We start from the raw sequence: 14,943 nt of genomic DNA, 5'->3' as shown, positions 1-14,943 counted from the left end.
TAATTTAGAATCTAAAATTCAAATGTGATAATCTAAAATGGATTCCTATGTCTATTCTAAAAAAGATTTGTATAAATGATACAGAATTTTTACACAGAAAGTAAATGGTTTTCATTGAAGCTCTGTGTGACTTGTTTTATAATTAAATTGAAAAACCCCAAAGCCAGACTGCCACCCAGTAGATTTTGACTCTTAGCAACTTGAATAAGGTTTTCCGAGGTTGTAAGTCTTTATGGTAGCAGATAGCCTCAACTTTCTATTTTTAATTGATAATGGCTTTAAAAATTTTTAAATTTCCTATTAATATCACATAAAATATCAGATTATTAAAACATAGTAATTTGGGGCAAGTTTAATGTATTGGCTTTTTATTTACCTCAGTTCATTCAAAACTTTCTAAATGAGTTGGGTGGATCAACATTTTGGTTGATTTGATAGAGAACACCCTTCCGTTCTGAGGCTTCCAACATATTCCTCTTCTCTCAGCCTTGGCTTCTGACCTTGGTCTGATATATTTACCATTTAGAGTGTGTTCTCCACATACATCATGCCACCACCAACCTACGGGAGATAGAAAGGGAATTTCATGGACACAAAGGCATATGTAGTCACTGTTCATTTCTTTGTAAATTTATCTTTATTTCTTAGAAATACAACAGTGTTATTAAAGCCACATACCAATAAAATCTACTAATGTTGTTATTTCTTCAATAATAAAATTTATGAAGAGAATTATAGGCGAAGTACCCAATTGAATCGAATAAAAATTGCTCATTGAGCTTCGGATTTTAAATAGTTGACACTGTATACAAATAGATAGTGACATATTTTTGAATGTATAAAAATAAAGCATGAATCTTAGAAAATGAATACCTGAATAGTCTCCTTGGCAACTGAGATGTCCTTTGGCGTTGTGATCCCATGTAGAAAACACTAAATATTTGTGTTCTGGGATTGCATTGGGAATGTTGCCATTAATCTCAACTAAGTATAATTTGTAGTTGGTTTCATGATTTCCCAAATGAAAAGAATATTCAACATAATATTTATTGTCTTTCCAGTCGTCCAACTCAACTCTTAAAATGTAATTGGATTGTTTCACTATAGAGTATATTTTCTCCAGACCCAACCAAAATTCTCCTGGAATGAAAATTTTAAAAGGTAAAAAACTGGCAGTTTTTCAGGGTGCCTTTATTGGCACAAGTAAATTCCTTGGGTTTTTTATTGCATAATTTCACTTTTTATTAGTATTATTTGCTTTTGTGTGTGTGAAACACATTTTAATTTTGAATTATTTTTATTAAATACTTCTATTGGGGGCTCTTACATCTCTTATCACAATCCATACATTCATCCAGTGTGTCAAGCACATTTGCACATATACCCCCATCATCATTTTCAAAACATTCTCTTCCCACTTGAAACCCTTAAGATATTTTCTTGATGGTATATAAATACATAAAATGTTAAAAATATTTATAAATATTTTAAATTATAAATATTTAGAATGTCCATTCTAAAATGAGGATTACTTATTTAGTAAATACTTACACACCATTCTAGATAATAGAAAGGTTTTGCATTCAGTTAAGTAATGTACTTTAAATCACACATCATATAATGTATTTATAACATTTAGATAATTGAAATTTAAAAGTTATGTTCTGTACACCTGACAGTTTCCTTGCCCCCTTACAACCTCCTAATACTTGATAGCTAAAATGTTAATAGGAAAGGAGAGTGAGTAAGTGAGTAGTGTTAGGGACATAACCCTTTGTAGCTCATTCATGGCACTGAACACTTATGGACGCACAAAGCACTTAATCAAAATTATCTTTAATAAGTATAAAATTAAGTCATTAAATTAAGTTATAATTAGTCCAATTAAGATGTAGTTGTAATTAGTATATTCAAATAATAACAGTTGTGATAAGTACAATTACTAACAAATGTGTAATTATTTATTAGTAGATATCTGAAGGCTACGAATATTTACAGTTCATTGCTGCATTTCTAACATACTCAATAGGTTTCCAGTAAAATTTTTTAGCTCTCAAGTCAGTGAATGAATGAAAGAATGAAGCACTTTACCATCAAGGTTTCCAAAACCATGTTTGTAATTCTCCCAAGTTTCATTGAAATTTTGTGATCCATTTATTCGGTGTTGAATTAAGGTCCATGAATTACCTGAATAAGATGAACAGAATTGTATATTTTTAGTAGATTAATATTCCCAAATGTAAAAATATGGGTTCTTGGTTGAGGGGGTAGATATACTTTTAAATGGCAGACTTACAAAGTAGTTTATTACTGTTGGACTGGAAATAACATTTTATGTTTTAAATCATAGTTTCTACAAAAGTAGATGCAGGACAATTATGAATTTTATCATAGTAAAACCTATTGATAGTAATATTTTCAGATTATTTTATGGAAGGAGGTATGAAAATGAATACATATGTGAGCAAACATATAAATAAGATACTAGATTGTACAGATACTCATATATTTCACTCTGTAGAAAGCATTATTATTCTTGCTAATAGTTGGTGAGGAATTTCTAATTACTGTTCATTTCTTTTCAGGCTTACATTACCTGATTGAACATCACAGTAGACATTAAAAACTTGAGAGTTGTTGGGTCTAATAGCATAAATGCCGCTAGTATGTTCACCTCTTTTAAAAATGGCGGTACAGTCAGCAGCAATTCCTAGACAAAACAAAATGTCATTATATAAGGTATAATAATAAGAGTTTCTCTATAGGTTGATACCTTATTTGACACTTTTTATTAGATGGCATACTTTATAAAGATACTGATACATTAAATAAGCAGATTTATTTTAAGTTTGACACAATAAGAATTTTAAACTCTTTTTGTTAGCCATAGGAAAACTCTAAAGGAGGAAAAAGATTAGGATAGAACTTAGCACATAAATGATAATCAGTAGCTAAAAGTAGAAAGTGTGTGAACATACATGGAGAACAGACTTTCTCCCCTGGATGAGTGCATGAGGAAATAATGAGTTTTGAGGGTATCTTCTTTTTGTTTGGAAACAAATTCATTCCCTTATTTTTTTTCTATTTTGTGAAAAACTGAAATAAAATAGGAAAAGGTAAAGAAACATTGAAGAGAACCTCATTTAATCTATTCAACAATTATAATTTTCAAAAATTATGACCCTTTGCCTCTGGAATATTTCATCTTGCATCTCTTAAATTATTCACCTACCGTATATATTCGTGTATATGCCGAGTTTTTAGCACATTTTTTGTGCTGAAAACGGGTTCAGCTTATACACGGGTCAGTGGTACCCTAGCGAGGTGTAACATCTTGAGGGTAATTGCCGTTCCTCTGCTGTTCATTCAAAGCCCTGCTGTCACTGCAGGCCTTTGAACGTTTGTTTACTCACATCTAACCAATCAGAGACGTCCTATGATGTGGACGGCTCCAATTCACAGAAGCACCCGAAGTGATTCACTTATGCCGACAGCTGAACTGGTAAGGATGTGTCTGTGGCTGCGCTCCGTCTCTCCTCTCTGGTCTCTGTGTTAATTCACATCCTGCATTTTCCACCCTAGGCTTATACTCGAGTCAATCAGTGTTTCTGGTTCCCAGGTAATAATTAGGTACCTCGGCTTATACTCGGGTCAGCTTATATTCGAGTATATATGGTATCTAACTGTAATACTATTATCACATTCCAAGAAAATGATAATTCTGTATTCAGCTATCAAGTCCACATTTACGTTCCCCTAATTATCTTTTATGCATTTTAATATTAACTCATTATCCAGTGTAGGCTGACACATTATATTTGGAGGTTATATCTTTTTAACCTCTCTTTTAATGTAGAAACAAGACTTTGAGAATGGGATTTAGCTTGAAGTGTGGCGAGAGACTGAGAGTGAAAAAAAGATATTGTAAGAAGGAAAGCCGTCAAATGATCGTACCATCATGGTCTACATTTTTTATTTCATGAAGAGAAGCAGTATTTCTTGGTGCTCTTGTCTTTGAAGGAACAGATATTTCTGTTGATTCTTGAACACCAGTCTTTTTCAGCTGATAAAAAATATATAGATACATGTTTTAAAATGATAGCGAATATCACTTTAAAATAGGACGTGCTACAGTTTTTAATCAGGTTAATTTAGTCATAATAAAAGAGATATTTTAAAAACAGTTCAAAAGGACAACATATATAAGAAAAGGGAAACTATGGAAATGAAAAATAGTTTTCAAAAATCCTGTTTGTTCAATTGGCATTACTTAAGCTGTGTTTCATAAAATGACTGAAACAGAGTGATAGGGTTATTTTGTAGAACTTGATATTAACCCCTAGTATTTGAGAGAAAATTTTTACCAATTCTTTGAGTCTATTCAATTATTTGAATCCTCTTGAATGGCTGATTAAGAGTACCCCTAACTAATATTTAAAATATTGTACTGCATTTTAGATTGTTTATACATTATAGATTAATTTCATGTGGGGATGTTATAATGATATCATAGAACTGTACAATTTTTTTGTAATAAAAACCTTAGCAAGTATTTTTTGACTATTAACTGCTGAATGTGACACCATCTTTATTGAGTTCCTACTTTTTGTTAGATTGTTCTCTAGATTTTGAGGTGACAGCAGTAAACATAGTGGGAGAAATTCTCATATGAAGCTCACACACTAACTCAGAGACATAACTAACTCAGATACGTATTGCGTTATACTGGTCCAAGGTTAAATGCTAAGGAAGAGCAGCAGTGAGTGAAGGTGATGGAAAATTTGTGAATGAGAGTAGAGGGTGTAAGTTTTCATGGTCCCTTGGAAGATTGCATCAACAACTATGCAGACCTAAGAGAACGAGAGCGTGTCATTCAGCCAGTCACTGATTAATAGCCTGGCAGACAGACGCGCAGACCCTCGAGGTGGCAGCATGGTCAGGGTGTTTGGTTAATAGTGAAGAGTAGAGGAAGTGAGGTCAGTTAGGCACTGAAGGTGTCACCCCAGGTTTTAGGAGTCACTGTGGGTAAGATAGGAAATGAATAATGGACTCTGAGGGAAGAGAAATGACCTAATTTTGGTTTTATAGGATCACCTTGCTTGCTACACTAAGGATATTTTTTCTCACAACAATCTTACAAAAATGGGTTCTGTTACCGACAGGTGAAATAGTTCTATTATTCACGACCACAAAGGAAATTTTATAGCCAAGATTCAAACCCAGATACTTGTACGTTTTTTAGCTTCAGAGTCTAACATCTCAACTATGTTGATGTTATCATTTTATTCACCACCTTGTTAAAGCTTTTAATTGATTTTTAGAGTCCATTATTTTATACCTTTCAATTTTATGTAAATGATGGATCATACCATTGAAATATTGACTCACCTGATTTTCTATTTCTTTTATTTGGCTGTGTTGTTGGTTTAATTGTCTATATTGTTCTTCTACCATCTGGAGAAGGACTTTGATGCTGTTGTCTTGTTGCTCTACAAAAGTCTGAGCACAGATAGAGGTTGGTTAACTGCTTCTTTCTCTCTCTCTCTCTCTATTTCCCTCTCTCTTACTTCTTTCCTTCCAGCTCTCCCATTGTCCTCCTTTCTACTCTCCTCTTCATTTTTCTTTTTGTTGGAGTACTATTAAAACCTGTTTTTTCCTATTACATACTTCACATTCTAATTTTCAAACTAATGGTCGATTATAAAATTATTACAGGCATATTTTTTCCTTGCATACTTCTTCAGGTAGCACATACTTTTCAGTTCTTATGTTTTGTTTTTAATGGTATAAGTGTAAAATGTAATATTTTTAAATTTTATTACCAGTAATTGGAAAATATAATATTTTAGTGTTTTACAGATCAGTTTACTACTTTTGTTATTTTGAAACTATTTTTAACATGGAGGAATGGCTTTAAGTATAAATTTCTTTAACTTTATACTTGCCTTCTATAGTTTGTAATGATGAGTAATTTAGCTTCCTAATTTTTATCACTTAACTGATTTGTAATTTTTCTATAAATATAAAATTTAGTTTCATATATAGTTTGGGGAAACATGAAAACCAACTTGAAGTAACAGTAGGAATTTTATTTTTTTCACACAATTTCCTTGATAGCAGATTTATAGCAAATTATCAAATAACATATCTATAATTATTTTAGAAAAATTACACATTGAAAATATAATTAGGCACCATCTTTCATTTCATTTTTACTTACTTTAAGTGAAGTTACTTCTGGGTGTTGCTGAGTTGCATGTTGATTTTGAATTAAATTGGTTAATTGCTCTTCCAAATCCCTCACTTTCTTTTGAAGTAGAATTTTTTCCTCTAAAAGGCTCTCGAGTTTTGCGTTCAGTTCCAGCGACATATTCTTTACTTCCTCATTTCTGGATTGCAGTTTCGATGTTGTTCTCCTGAGTTCCTTTTCTTCTGCTTTGAGCTCATCGGTTTGCACTGATAGGTCATCAAAATACTTATCAAATATGTTGAGTTTCTGAAATATGTCATTAATTTGGCCCTTAGTCTTGTGGACAAAGTCTTTAAGACCATGCCCCAACTGAAGGAGACCATTTGCTAAGATTTTGACATCATCTAACATTGCAAATCTTGATTTTGGTGCTGGAGATAGTACATCTAATGATGAATCTTGGTCAATTCTGGAGGAAATAACTAGCGGGACAATAAAAAGAATGAGCTTAATTGTGTACATTTTGAATCGCAATTATTCAATTTTTCAGTAATTTGGAGCTAGCTTTCCCCTCTAAGCAGATCTAAATCTCTGAAATCTATATATACCCCATTTGCCATACAAACGGGAAGGTGGGCAGGTGAATATAGTTAACCATTAAGCTGGGTAAACTTGTAGGAATGTAACCTTTTGCCACACTGAGTTAAATCAATGCTGAATGAAATGAAAGAAATGAGTCACTAAATAGGTCATTTTAAATTGTGTTGATTGTATTAACTTTGTTGTATACTGTGCTCATTTTTCAGGATTAAAAAAACATTTATGAAATAAAAACACAACACTTTTGATTAGCAAATTGATCATTAAATTCGAGGAAAAATTAACCAATTAAGTATGCATTTCCCAACTATGTCTGGTCCTGTTGGCAAGAGTGATCCAGCAAGCCTGCAGGCGCGTGCGCGCACACACACACATGCGCTTCTCTGTGGAACCTTCCACCCCCCTCTCGGGGCAGTAAAGGCTTTCAGCGCCGCAGTCCTGTGCCTCTCTCTATAAGTTAGCATATGATTGCATGCTATTTGTCACTGTCATTATTTGGTAGCATATTTGTTTGCTTCAGATAATATGTCTTTGTCCACCCTTGCATATTATCTTACCATCCCATAAATAATAAGAGGTATTGAAAGTATTGATAAACTGTTGGATACAAAATGATCTCATATGTAAACCACCCCCTGATTCACAGTAAAAAACTAAATAGAAAGTTTATCATAAGCTTCTTAGGAAGTCAGTATGTGTAAATTTTAAACTATGAGGGTATATAGTCAACTCTTAACTAAAATAATTTTTCTTACATAGTTTTGTATTAATGGAAAATTTTGACAAAATGAATTTGAAATCATACCCTTCCTAGGAAGTCAGGGTAGTGGTGAAAATCAGTAAGTGCTTTCTCCACTGTGTTCTAGCTTTTAATATTCATGCTTCTAGCCTTTTCCATATTCCCACTGAAGGCCTGATACATGGCCTTCAGAAGTCAAAACAAAACTAAATCTTCAATACTGCCAATGTCAGAAACGACTTCTCTATCATGAAAGTTTTCTGTGGTTAGTGTGCTTGGTAAAAATTTCAGTAATAAAAACTGTAAAACAACCAAAAATTAGTGTGTAAAAAGAAATGATCCCCTGCACTTCTGACCTGGTACAGAAAGGGAAAGTATTAAGTGCTTCACAAATGCTTATCCTCACTGAATGGTCATATCAATAACTGTTTGGCCAAGTAACAAAATGTGTAAAAATCCCTCTTGACAAATTAAAAAGTGAAATTGTTAATATTGTGAGTCACAGACTGAAACTGCTGAGTCCAAAAAACTTTCTATAGCTCAGTTTCCTTATCTGTAAAACTGAATACTAATGGGACATAATCCATGGAGTTATGGAGTTAAAAATATGTGTAAAACACTTATAAAGTTATACTGGCAAATGGTGCGCAACATGTTCATTATTGTAGTATATCACATGAAACCAAAGTTTGATCAATTCTGAATCAGTTCTGTCTCATGGACAACGTAGAACTGCCTCAGTGAGTTTTCAAGACTAACCCTTTACGGGAGTCGAAAGCTCCAGTTTCTTCTGTGGGGTGACTGGTGGTTTTGAACTGCTGACCTTGTGGTTAGCAGCCCAACATGTAACCACCAGGACTCTTTAGGTATTTTCGTACATAGTCTTTTAATGCATGGGCAAAAGTGTTTTTTTGACAGAATGATTTTGGTTTAAATAGTGGTAAATTTTCCAGTGAAATTTTATGAAGCAAAGCGATTTCCAATTTTCAAATATTAGAATTACCTCCTCTTGTGTTTTTGTGATTTGAGATTAAGGGCTTTGGGGCATAATGGCTACCACAGAGATTGCCCTCCTGTGTATAGTGGTTAGGGCATAACGGCCCAACACAATTGCTACAATTCATATCCCTGGCGCTGCTGCACTTATAAGCTCTGTGACCTTGGGTCCAGTTATGTATCTCTGTTCTCTCATTTACCAGATTAAGGGAATACATTGCTTGTAGGGCCCTGTAAAAATTAAATATTTTCATTTTCAAAACACTTAGAGCATTATCTGGGGTATAATAAGTCATACACAAGCAACAGTACTTGCTGATGAAGATCAAGATCACAACTCTGAATATAGTTTACATTTCAATGTAAAGAATACCCAAATCCTCACAACTGAACCAATAGGTAACTTCACAGTAAAGAGATACAACAATATTGTATCTCTTTAGCTAAGGATATCATTTAGCTTGGATCCTTAATCGGTGTCGATGGAAGCTACAGTCAGGAGAGCAAAGCATGCATTGCTTTGGGTAAATATGCTGTACAAGAACTCTTTAAAGTTGAAAAGCAAGGATGTTACCTGAGGACTAAAGTATGCCTGACCCTCACTGTGGTACTTTTAAAGGCATCATATGCATGTGAAAGTCAACCCTGAATAAGGGAGACTGAACAAGAAATGATGCATTTGAATTATGGTGCTGGGGAAGAATATCGGAAGTACCATGTCCTGCCAAAAGAACAAACAATTCTGTCATGGAAGAAGTCTGTCCAGAATGTGTCTTAGAAGCAAGGATCACATGACTCAGTGTCATATACTTTGGATATGTTATCAGGAAAAGCCAGTCACTGGAAAAGCACAAGAAGAGCTTCAACCGCATGAATTGACACAGTGGCGGCAACAACGCGCTCAAACCATTGTGAGGATGACACAGGACTGGGCAGTGTTTTATTCCTTTGTACACAAGGTCGCTATGAATTGGAACCAACTTGATGGCATCTAGTAACAAACACAGTATCATGTATGAGCGGGCTTCATAAAACTCATAGAAACCCATTATCTTTTAATTCCGTAAATTCATATACTTTTTGAAATCCCTTCATATTGGCTACTTTTTGTAATTAGAAGCAATGAATGGATATTGTTTGTACTATAATATTTCATTGGTTAAAATTAATCAATCTTGTGTTAAGATCACATACATTGGGAACTTTTGCTAGAGTTTAGGTTGTCTGGGTTTTATTATTTTGTGTTTGGGATGTTGATAAATATGTGTTTATTGATGAGCATGTGTATTATTCTCCTAATTGTCCAATACCATCATCTATTTTATGATGACTCTACTGGGCAGAACAGAACTTTCCCACAGGGTTTCCCAGTTGTAATCTTTATGGAAGCAGATTGCTATGTTTCTTCTGCAGAGCTAGGAGGTTTGAATTTCAAACTTTTCAGTTAACAGCCAAACATTTAATCACTAGTCGCCATGACTTCCCTTTGTCTCAATAGCGGATATAGAGAATATAGTTTATTAAAATACAGGAATACTTTCATTAATGAAGATAAAACATTTTCCTAATTCTTTATTTTTTATCCTTCCCAGTGAACATGTTCTAGAATTGTAAAAGTGCATATTGAACTAGATTTTTGAAAATGGAGTTTTTCTCCTCTTCTTTAAAGGGAAAACTTGTTACTGTGATCATTGGTCATGGAAGGCATAGTTCGAAATTTCTCATAGCTAAGTTTTCACTTTTCTGACTTCAGACATTCTACCCTGATAGTTCATCTGCATTGTGTTAGGCTGTGTTGCCTAGAGATACAAATCCAGAGATACTCATATAAGAGAGCTTTATATCAAGAAGTAAGTATACATGGAGTAAACATCCCAACCAGTCCAACTCAAGCCCATAAGTCCGATAATAGTCCACAAGTCTCTCTTCAAACTCACACAGCCACATGCCATGATGCAGAATGCCAGAAAATCACAGGCTGGTGGGTCAAAGTTGTGTGCAGTTCATCACAGGGCTCTGGCAGCTACCAGGGTCAGCCAGCAGGAAGGTGAAGGTGGAGAGAGAAGGGGAGGTTCCCACGGTCTTCCTTATGAGAAGGCCACACACACAAGGAGGCATCATCCGGCTGTGACCTGATTGGCAGTTTGAATACCACCCCTAAGCGTTATATATGTTCAGGTTGACATGAAATTATGTAACTACTACATGCTTGCTAGTTGAGAGGAAACTGAGGCGAGCTGCTTCTCTCTTCTCTTACATGACATACTGTTTATTGGCAAGCTCTTTCCTGTCTTCCTTGATACCCATTACATGCTTTTTGTGTTTAGTTGTTCTTGATCTCGTTTACATGCTTTATCCCACACTATAGCAACATAGTAACATTCATTGAACAAATGAAAAAGTACCAGATTTAGATGTAGAAGATGCCACTTTTTTACAGAATGAAATTCGATGGAACATGAATACCAAAGAAAGGCTGTGTGAGGAATTTCTAACACTCTGCACAATGTATGCAATTTATAAGTATCGCTGGTAGATTTGAGGTAATGGTCACATATTCTTAATTTCTATTATTGCCTTTGGTTAGAAATATCTCAATATTTTGATGGTAATTTTATTTTTTGGCCTAATTACAGGCTACCGCAGACTTTCACACCGAGCAACAATGGGAGTAGCACTTTTGTAAATATGTTTCAGCTTCCTTTTCACGCTGCTTTCTGAGCCATTTGAGGTCACATTGCTAAAGGCAGAAGCTAATCTGAACTTGAACCTGTGCCAAGTTAAATAGAACCCTGATTAAATAGAGCCAGGAACATTATAACCATTACCTTTTTTTATGTCAAAGAAAATAAATGTTCAAGTTCAAAGCAACCTGAGTCCCTAACTTCAAGGTTCTTCATTTTTAAGCATCGTTATATAATCTTACTTAACTTCTTAGAAATCTATGATATTTCAGAGTCTTGTTTAATTTCTAAGCAAATATTGAGTCCTCTTATCACCCTCTGCCAGGTTGTGTAATGTAATGGACATATGACCTCTAATTCAAGGACAAAGCATTTCAGCCTCTCTGGACAGAGTATCCTTTTGATTTCATTGTTTTATTCATATTATTTGATTTTGAATTAATACACGTTTGCTGGAAAGATTCTGAAAGCAACATTAGAGAGATAATTTAAAAATAAAAATGTTCTTATTAATGAATATACTACTTTGGCAATAGTATTTACCGTATATACTTGAGTATAAGCCGACCCGAATATCAGCCAAGGCACCTAATCTTACCACAAAACTACATTAAAAATGTGCTGAAAAACTAGGCATATACATGAGTATATATAGTATATTAGGTTCTCTTCTATTTCTTTATCCAGAATAGCATTTTCCAACAGAAATCTAATAGGCCCTATCAAAAGCCCATGGTCATTGGGTGGATTCCAAATCATTGTGACCTTACAGGGATTCTGAGGCTATTGATCATTACAGGAGCAAATATCCTCTTTTTTCCCCCACAGAACCAACAGTGGGTTTGAACTACCAACCTTTTGGTTAGCAGTACAACTGTACGTAATTAAATATCTTCAGTAGTCACTTAAAATATAAATAGATGAAATTAATTTAAATAGTGTGTTTTATTAATATAACATCATAATTTCTACATGTAATAGGTATAGGATTATTAAAATTCTCAGTTTTTAAATTTTAATACTAAGAATCCCAAAACCTTGTATCTTATTTTATACTTACAGCACATCTCATCTCAATTAAAACCAGATATATTTCAAGTGCTCAGTAGTCTCACTAAATACCTAAATGAATAGCACAGGTCCAGGAGATAAATCAACTTTGAAGGATCCCTTGAATTAATTTATTTTTGTTTAATGTTAAGCAATGCTAATTTATTAAATGTTGAAAGTACTTTTAATAGAAATATACATACCGTATATACTCAAATTAAGCTGACCCGAGTATAAGCCGAGGTACCTAATTAGTACCTGGGAAACCAGAAAAACTTATTGACTCGAGTATAAGCCTAGGGTGGAAAATGCAGAAGCTGTTGGTGAGTTTCAATAATCAAAACAAATGAAAATAAAATTACCAAAAATTGAGGCATCAGTGGGGTAATATATTTAAATATTTATTTTTTTAAACATAAATAAAAGGACAATTCATTTAACATTAGTAAACCAGCACAGTAAGTAGAGAATAGATTCAACAAAAACAATAAAGTATCAGCAATGATACCTTAAGAGTACTATTCCCTGAGCTCAATCAGCAACCAAGCTAAAATGTAAAGAGTAAAAATCTTTCAAAACTGGATTCCTCACTATCATCCGTATCCCAATGCAGAGCTTCAGCTGGTGTGAGGTCATCATAGACGCTGTCCTCACTGAGATCGCCATCATCACCATCACTGCTGTCATTTCATACAAAGCACAGTCTTCACTACCATCCATAGCATTACTAATACTACATTTCTGGAAGGCATGTCGTACCATGTCTTCTGGAATGTCTTCCCATGCATCTTGAACCCCCTTTGCTATTATGTCAGGCTTCATGAGATTTCCTCCTTTTGTTAGTTGGGGTTGTCCAATTACATCCATTCATGCTACATCCAGAGGCTGCAGTATAGATGTAAGCCCACTTGGAACAACAGCTAAAGTAACTTTATTAGATTTTGCCAATTTTTTTATGTCATCCGATAGGGGGCTCTGAACATATCCCAAACAAGTAATGCTGACTTTTTCTTTAAGGTTGCTCTTGGTCGTTGGTTCCAAATTTCTTCCAGCCATTTTTTTGTTCCATCTTCATCCATCCAGCCTATAACATGTGCATGCACAGTAATTCTTGGTGGGAAATTGATCTTTTTAGGCAAGGTCTTTCTTTTAAAAATAATGACAGGATGCAGCTTAGTTCCATTAGCCAAACCTGATAGAACAACTGTAAAGTGATTGGGTTTTTTTTTTTCATTTCCTGTGGTTTTGAGAAAAATGTTTTTTCTCCTGAACTTGCCACAGTTCTGGTGCTTGGAAGATCAAAAGTCATGACAGTTTCATCCACATTCCAAATATCTGCCAGGTCATAATTATAAATCCTTCTTTGTTTTATAATAAATGACTGGAATGACATATGGTAATTTTTCTTCAAGGTCTTATGGCAATTTCTGGGAAATATTGTTCTTTGTCTCAAACATAGGCCAAACCTATTCCTGAAGCGGGTATACCATCCTGCTCACGCAGCAAATTTTTCAATCCCTGGTGCTTTATATTTATCATCCTTAGCCATTTGTAGAGCATATATGCGGATTCCCATGTGTGTTACGCAGTAACCAATTTGATGACACTCCATAACACATTTATGCAATTTACTCTCTAGAGCCCCATAAAAAGACGCTAAACCACGATGAGCTTTTTTAGCTTTTGGAATCTGTTACAAGTCAGCCTTCATTTTCCGCCACTCCCTCACTTGCTTTTCGTCAACACAGAATTCCCTACTTGCAATACTGTTATTGCTCTCTTCTGCTCTTGACACAATCTTCATTTTGAAACCAGCCTCATATGACCGGCGTTTTTGTTTTTGTTCAAGAGTATCCATTTCTAATAGGATAAACAAACGACTTTGAAAAAGAACTTTCATGGTAATGCCCCCACGACATGTTAGCCCGGAGGAGGGGTTTGGAGCCCGTGAGGGCAGAGGATGCAGGATGTGAATTAATACAGAGACCAGAGGGGAGAGACGGAGCACAGCCACAGACACATCCTTACCAGTTCAGCTGCCGGTGTAAGTGAATCACTACGGGTGCTTCTGCGAATTGGAGCCGTCTACGTCATAGGACAGCTCTGATTGGTTAGATGTGAGTAAACAAACGTTCAAAGCCCTGCAGTGTCAGCAGGGCTTTGAATGAACAGCGGAGAAACGGCAATCACCTGCGAGATAATGGGCACTCATCCTGTTACCTTGGGGAGGCCCCAGCGAGATGTTACACCTCGCTGGGTACCACTGACCCGTGTATAAGCCAAACCCCCGTTTTTCAGCACATTTTTTGTGCTGAAAAACTCGGCTTATACACGAATATATATGGTATTTAAAAACATTTATATATTAAGTCTTCTATTACACGTTTGTCTCAATACTATCAGTCTCCTATTAATAGTCATAAGAAGCCTTGGTGGTATGGTGGTTATGCGTTGGTCTATGATCCGCCTAGTCAGAAGTTCAAAACCACCAGCCGCTCTGCTAGAGAAAGACTGGGCTTTCTACTCCCATGAACCAGTTGCAGTATGAGAAACCCACAGAGGGATGAGTCATCACTGACTTGATGGCAGCCAGTTTGATATTAATAGTCATATGAATTGCTTCCAACAGTTTTCCAAGACACACAGAAAATGTCTTTTATTCTTTTTAAAATCAAAACCAATGT

The 14,943-nt window shown here is 34.9% G+C and overlaps 2 protein-coding genes across 8 annotated transcripts in view; one reads left to right on the top strand and one right to left on the bottom strand.

Annotated features, from left to right (window-relative positions):
• Positions 1-14,943, top strand: part of DOCK7 (dedicator of cytokinesis 7) — a 223,108-nt gene that overhangs the window by 89,157 nt on the left and 119,008 nt on the right. The gene's annotated exons all lie outside the window — the stretch shown is intronic.
• On the bottom strand, positions 383-6,712 carry ANGPTL3 (angiopoietin like 3). Its single transcript, XM_075539970.1, has 7 exons — positions 6,221-6,712; positions 5,389-5,499; positions 3,955-4,063; positions 2,597-2,710; positions 2,092-2,187; positions 874-1,140; positions 383-561 (listed from the first exon to the last, which is right to left on the bottom strand). The coding sequence occupies exons 1-7, from the start codon at positions 6,710-6,712 to the stop codon at positions 383-385; spliced, it is 1,368 nt and encodes a 455-aa protein (XP_075396085.1).

The sequence above is a fragment of the Tenrec ecaudatus genome, chromosome 1, assembly GCF_050624435.1.
Source record: "Tenrec ecaudatus isolate mTenEca1 chromosome 1, mTenEca1.hap1, whole genome shotgun sequence".
Lineage (NCBI taxonomy): Eukaryota > Metazoa > Chordata > Mammalia > Afrosoricida > Tenrecidae > Tenrec > Tenrec ecaudatus.
This window is presented reverse-complemented; position numbering and strand designations above follow the sequence as displayed.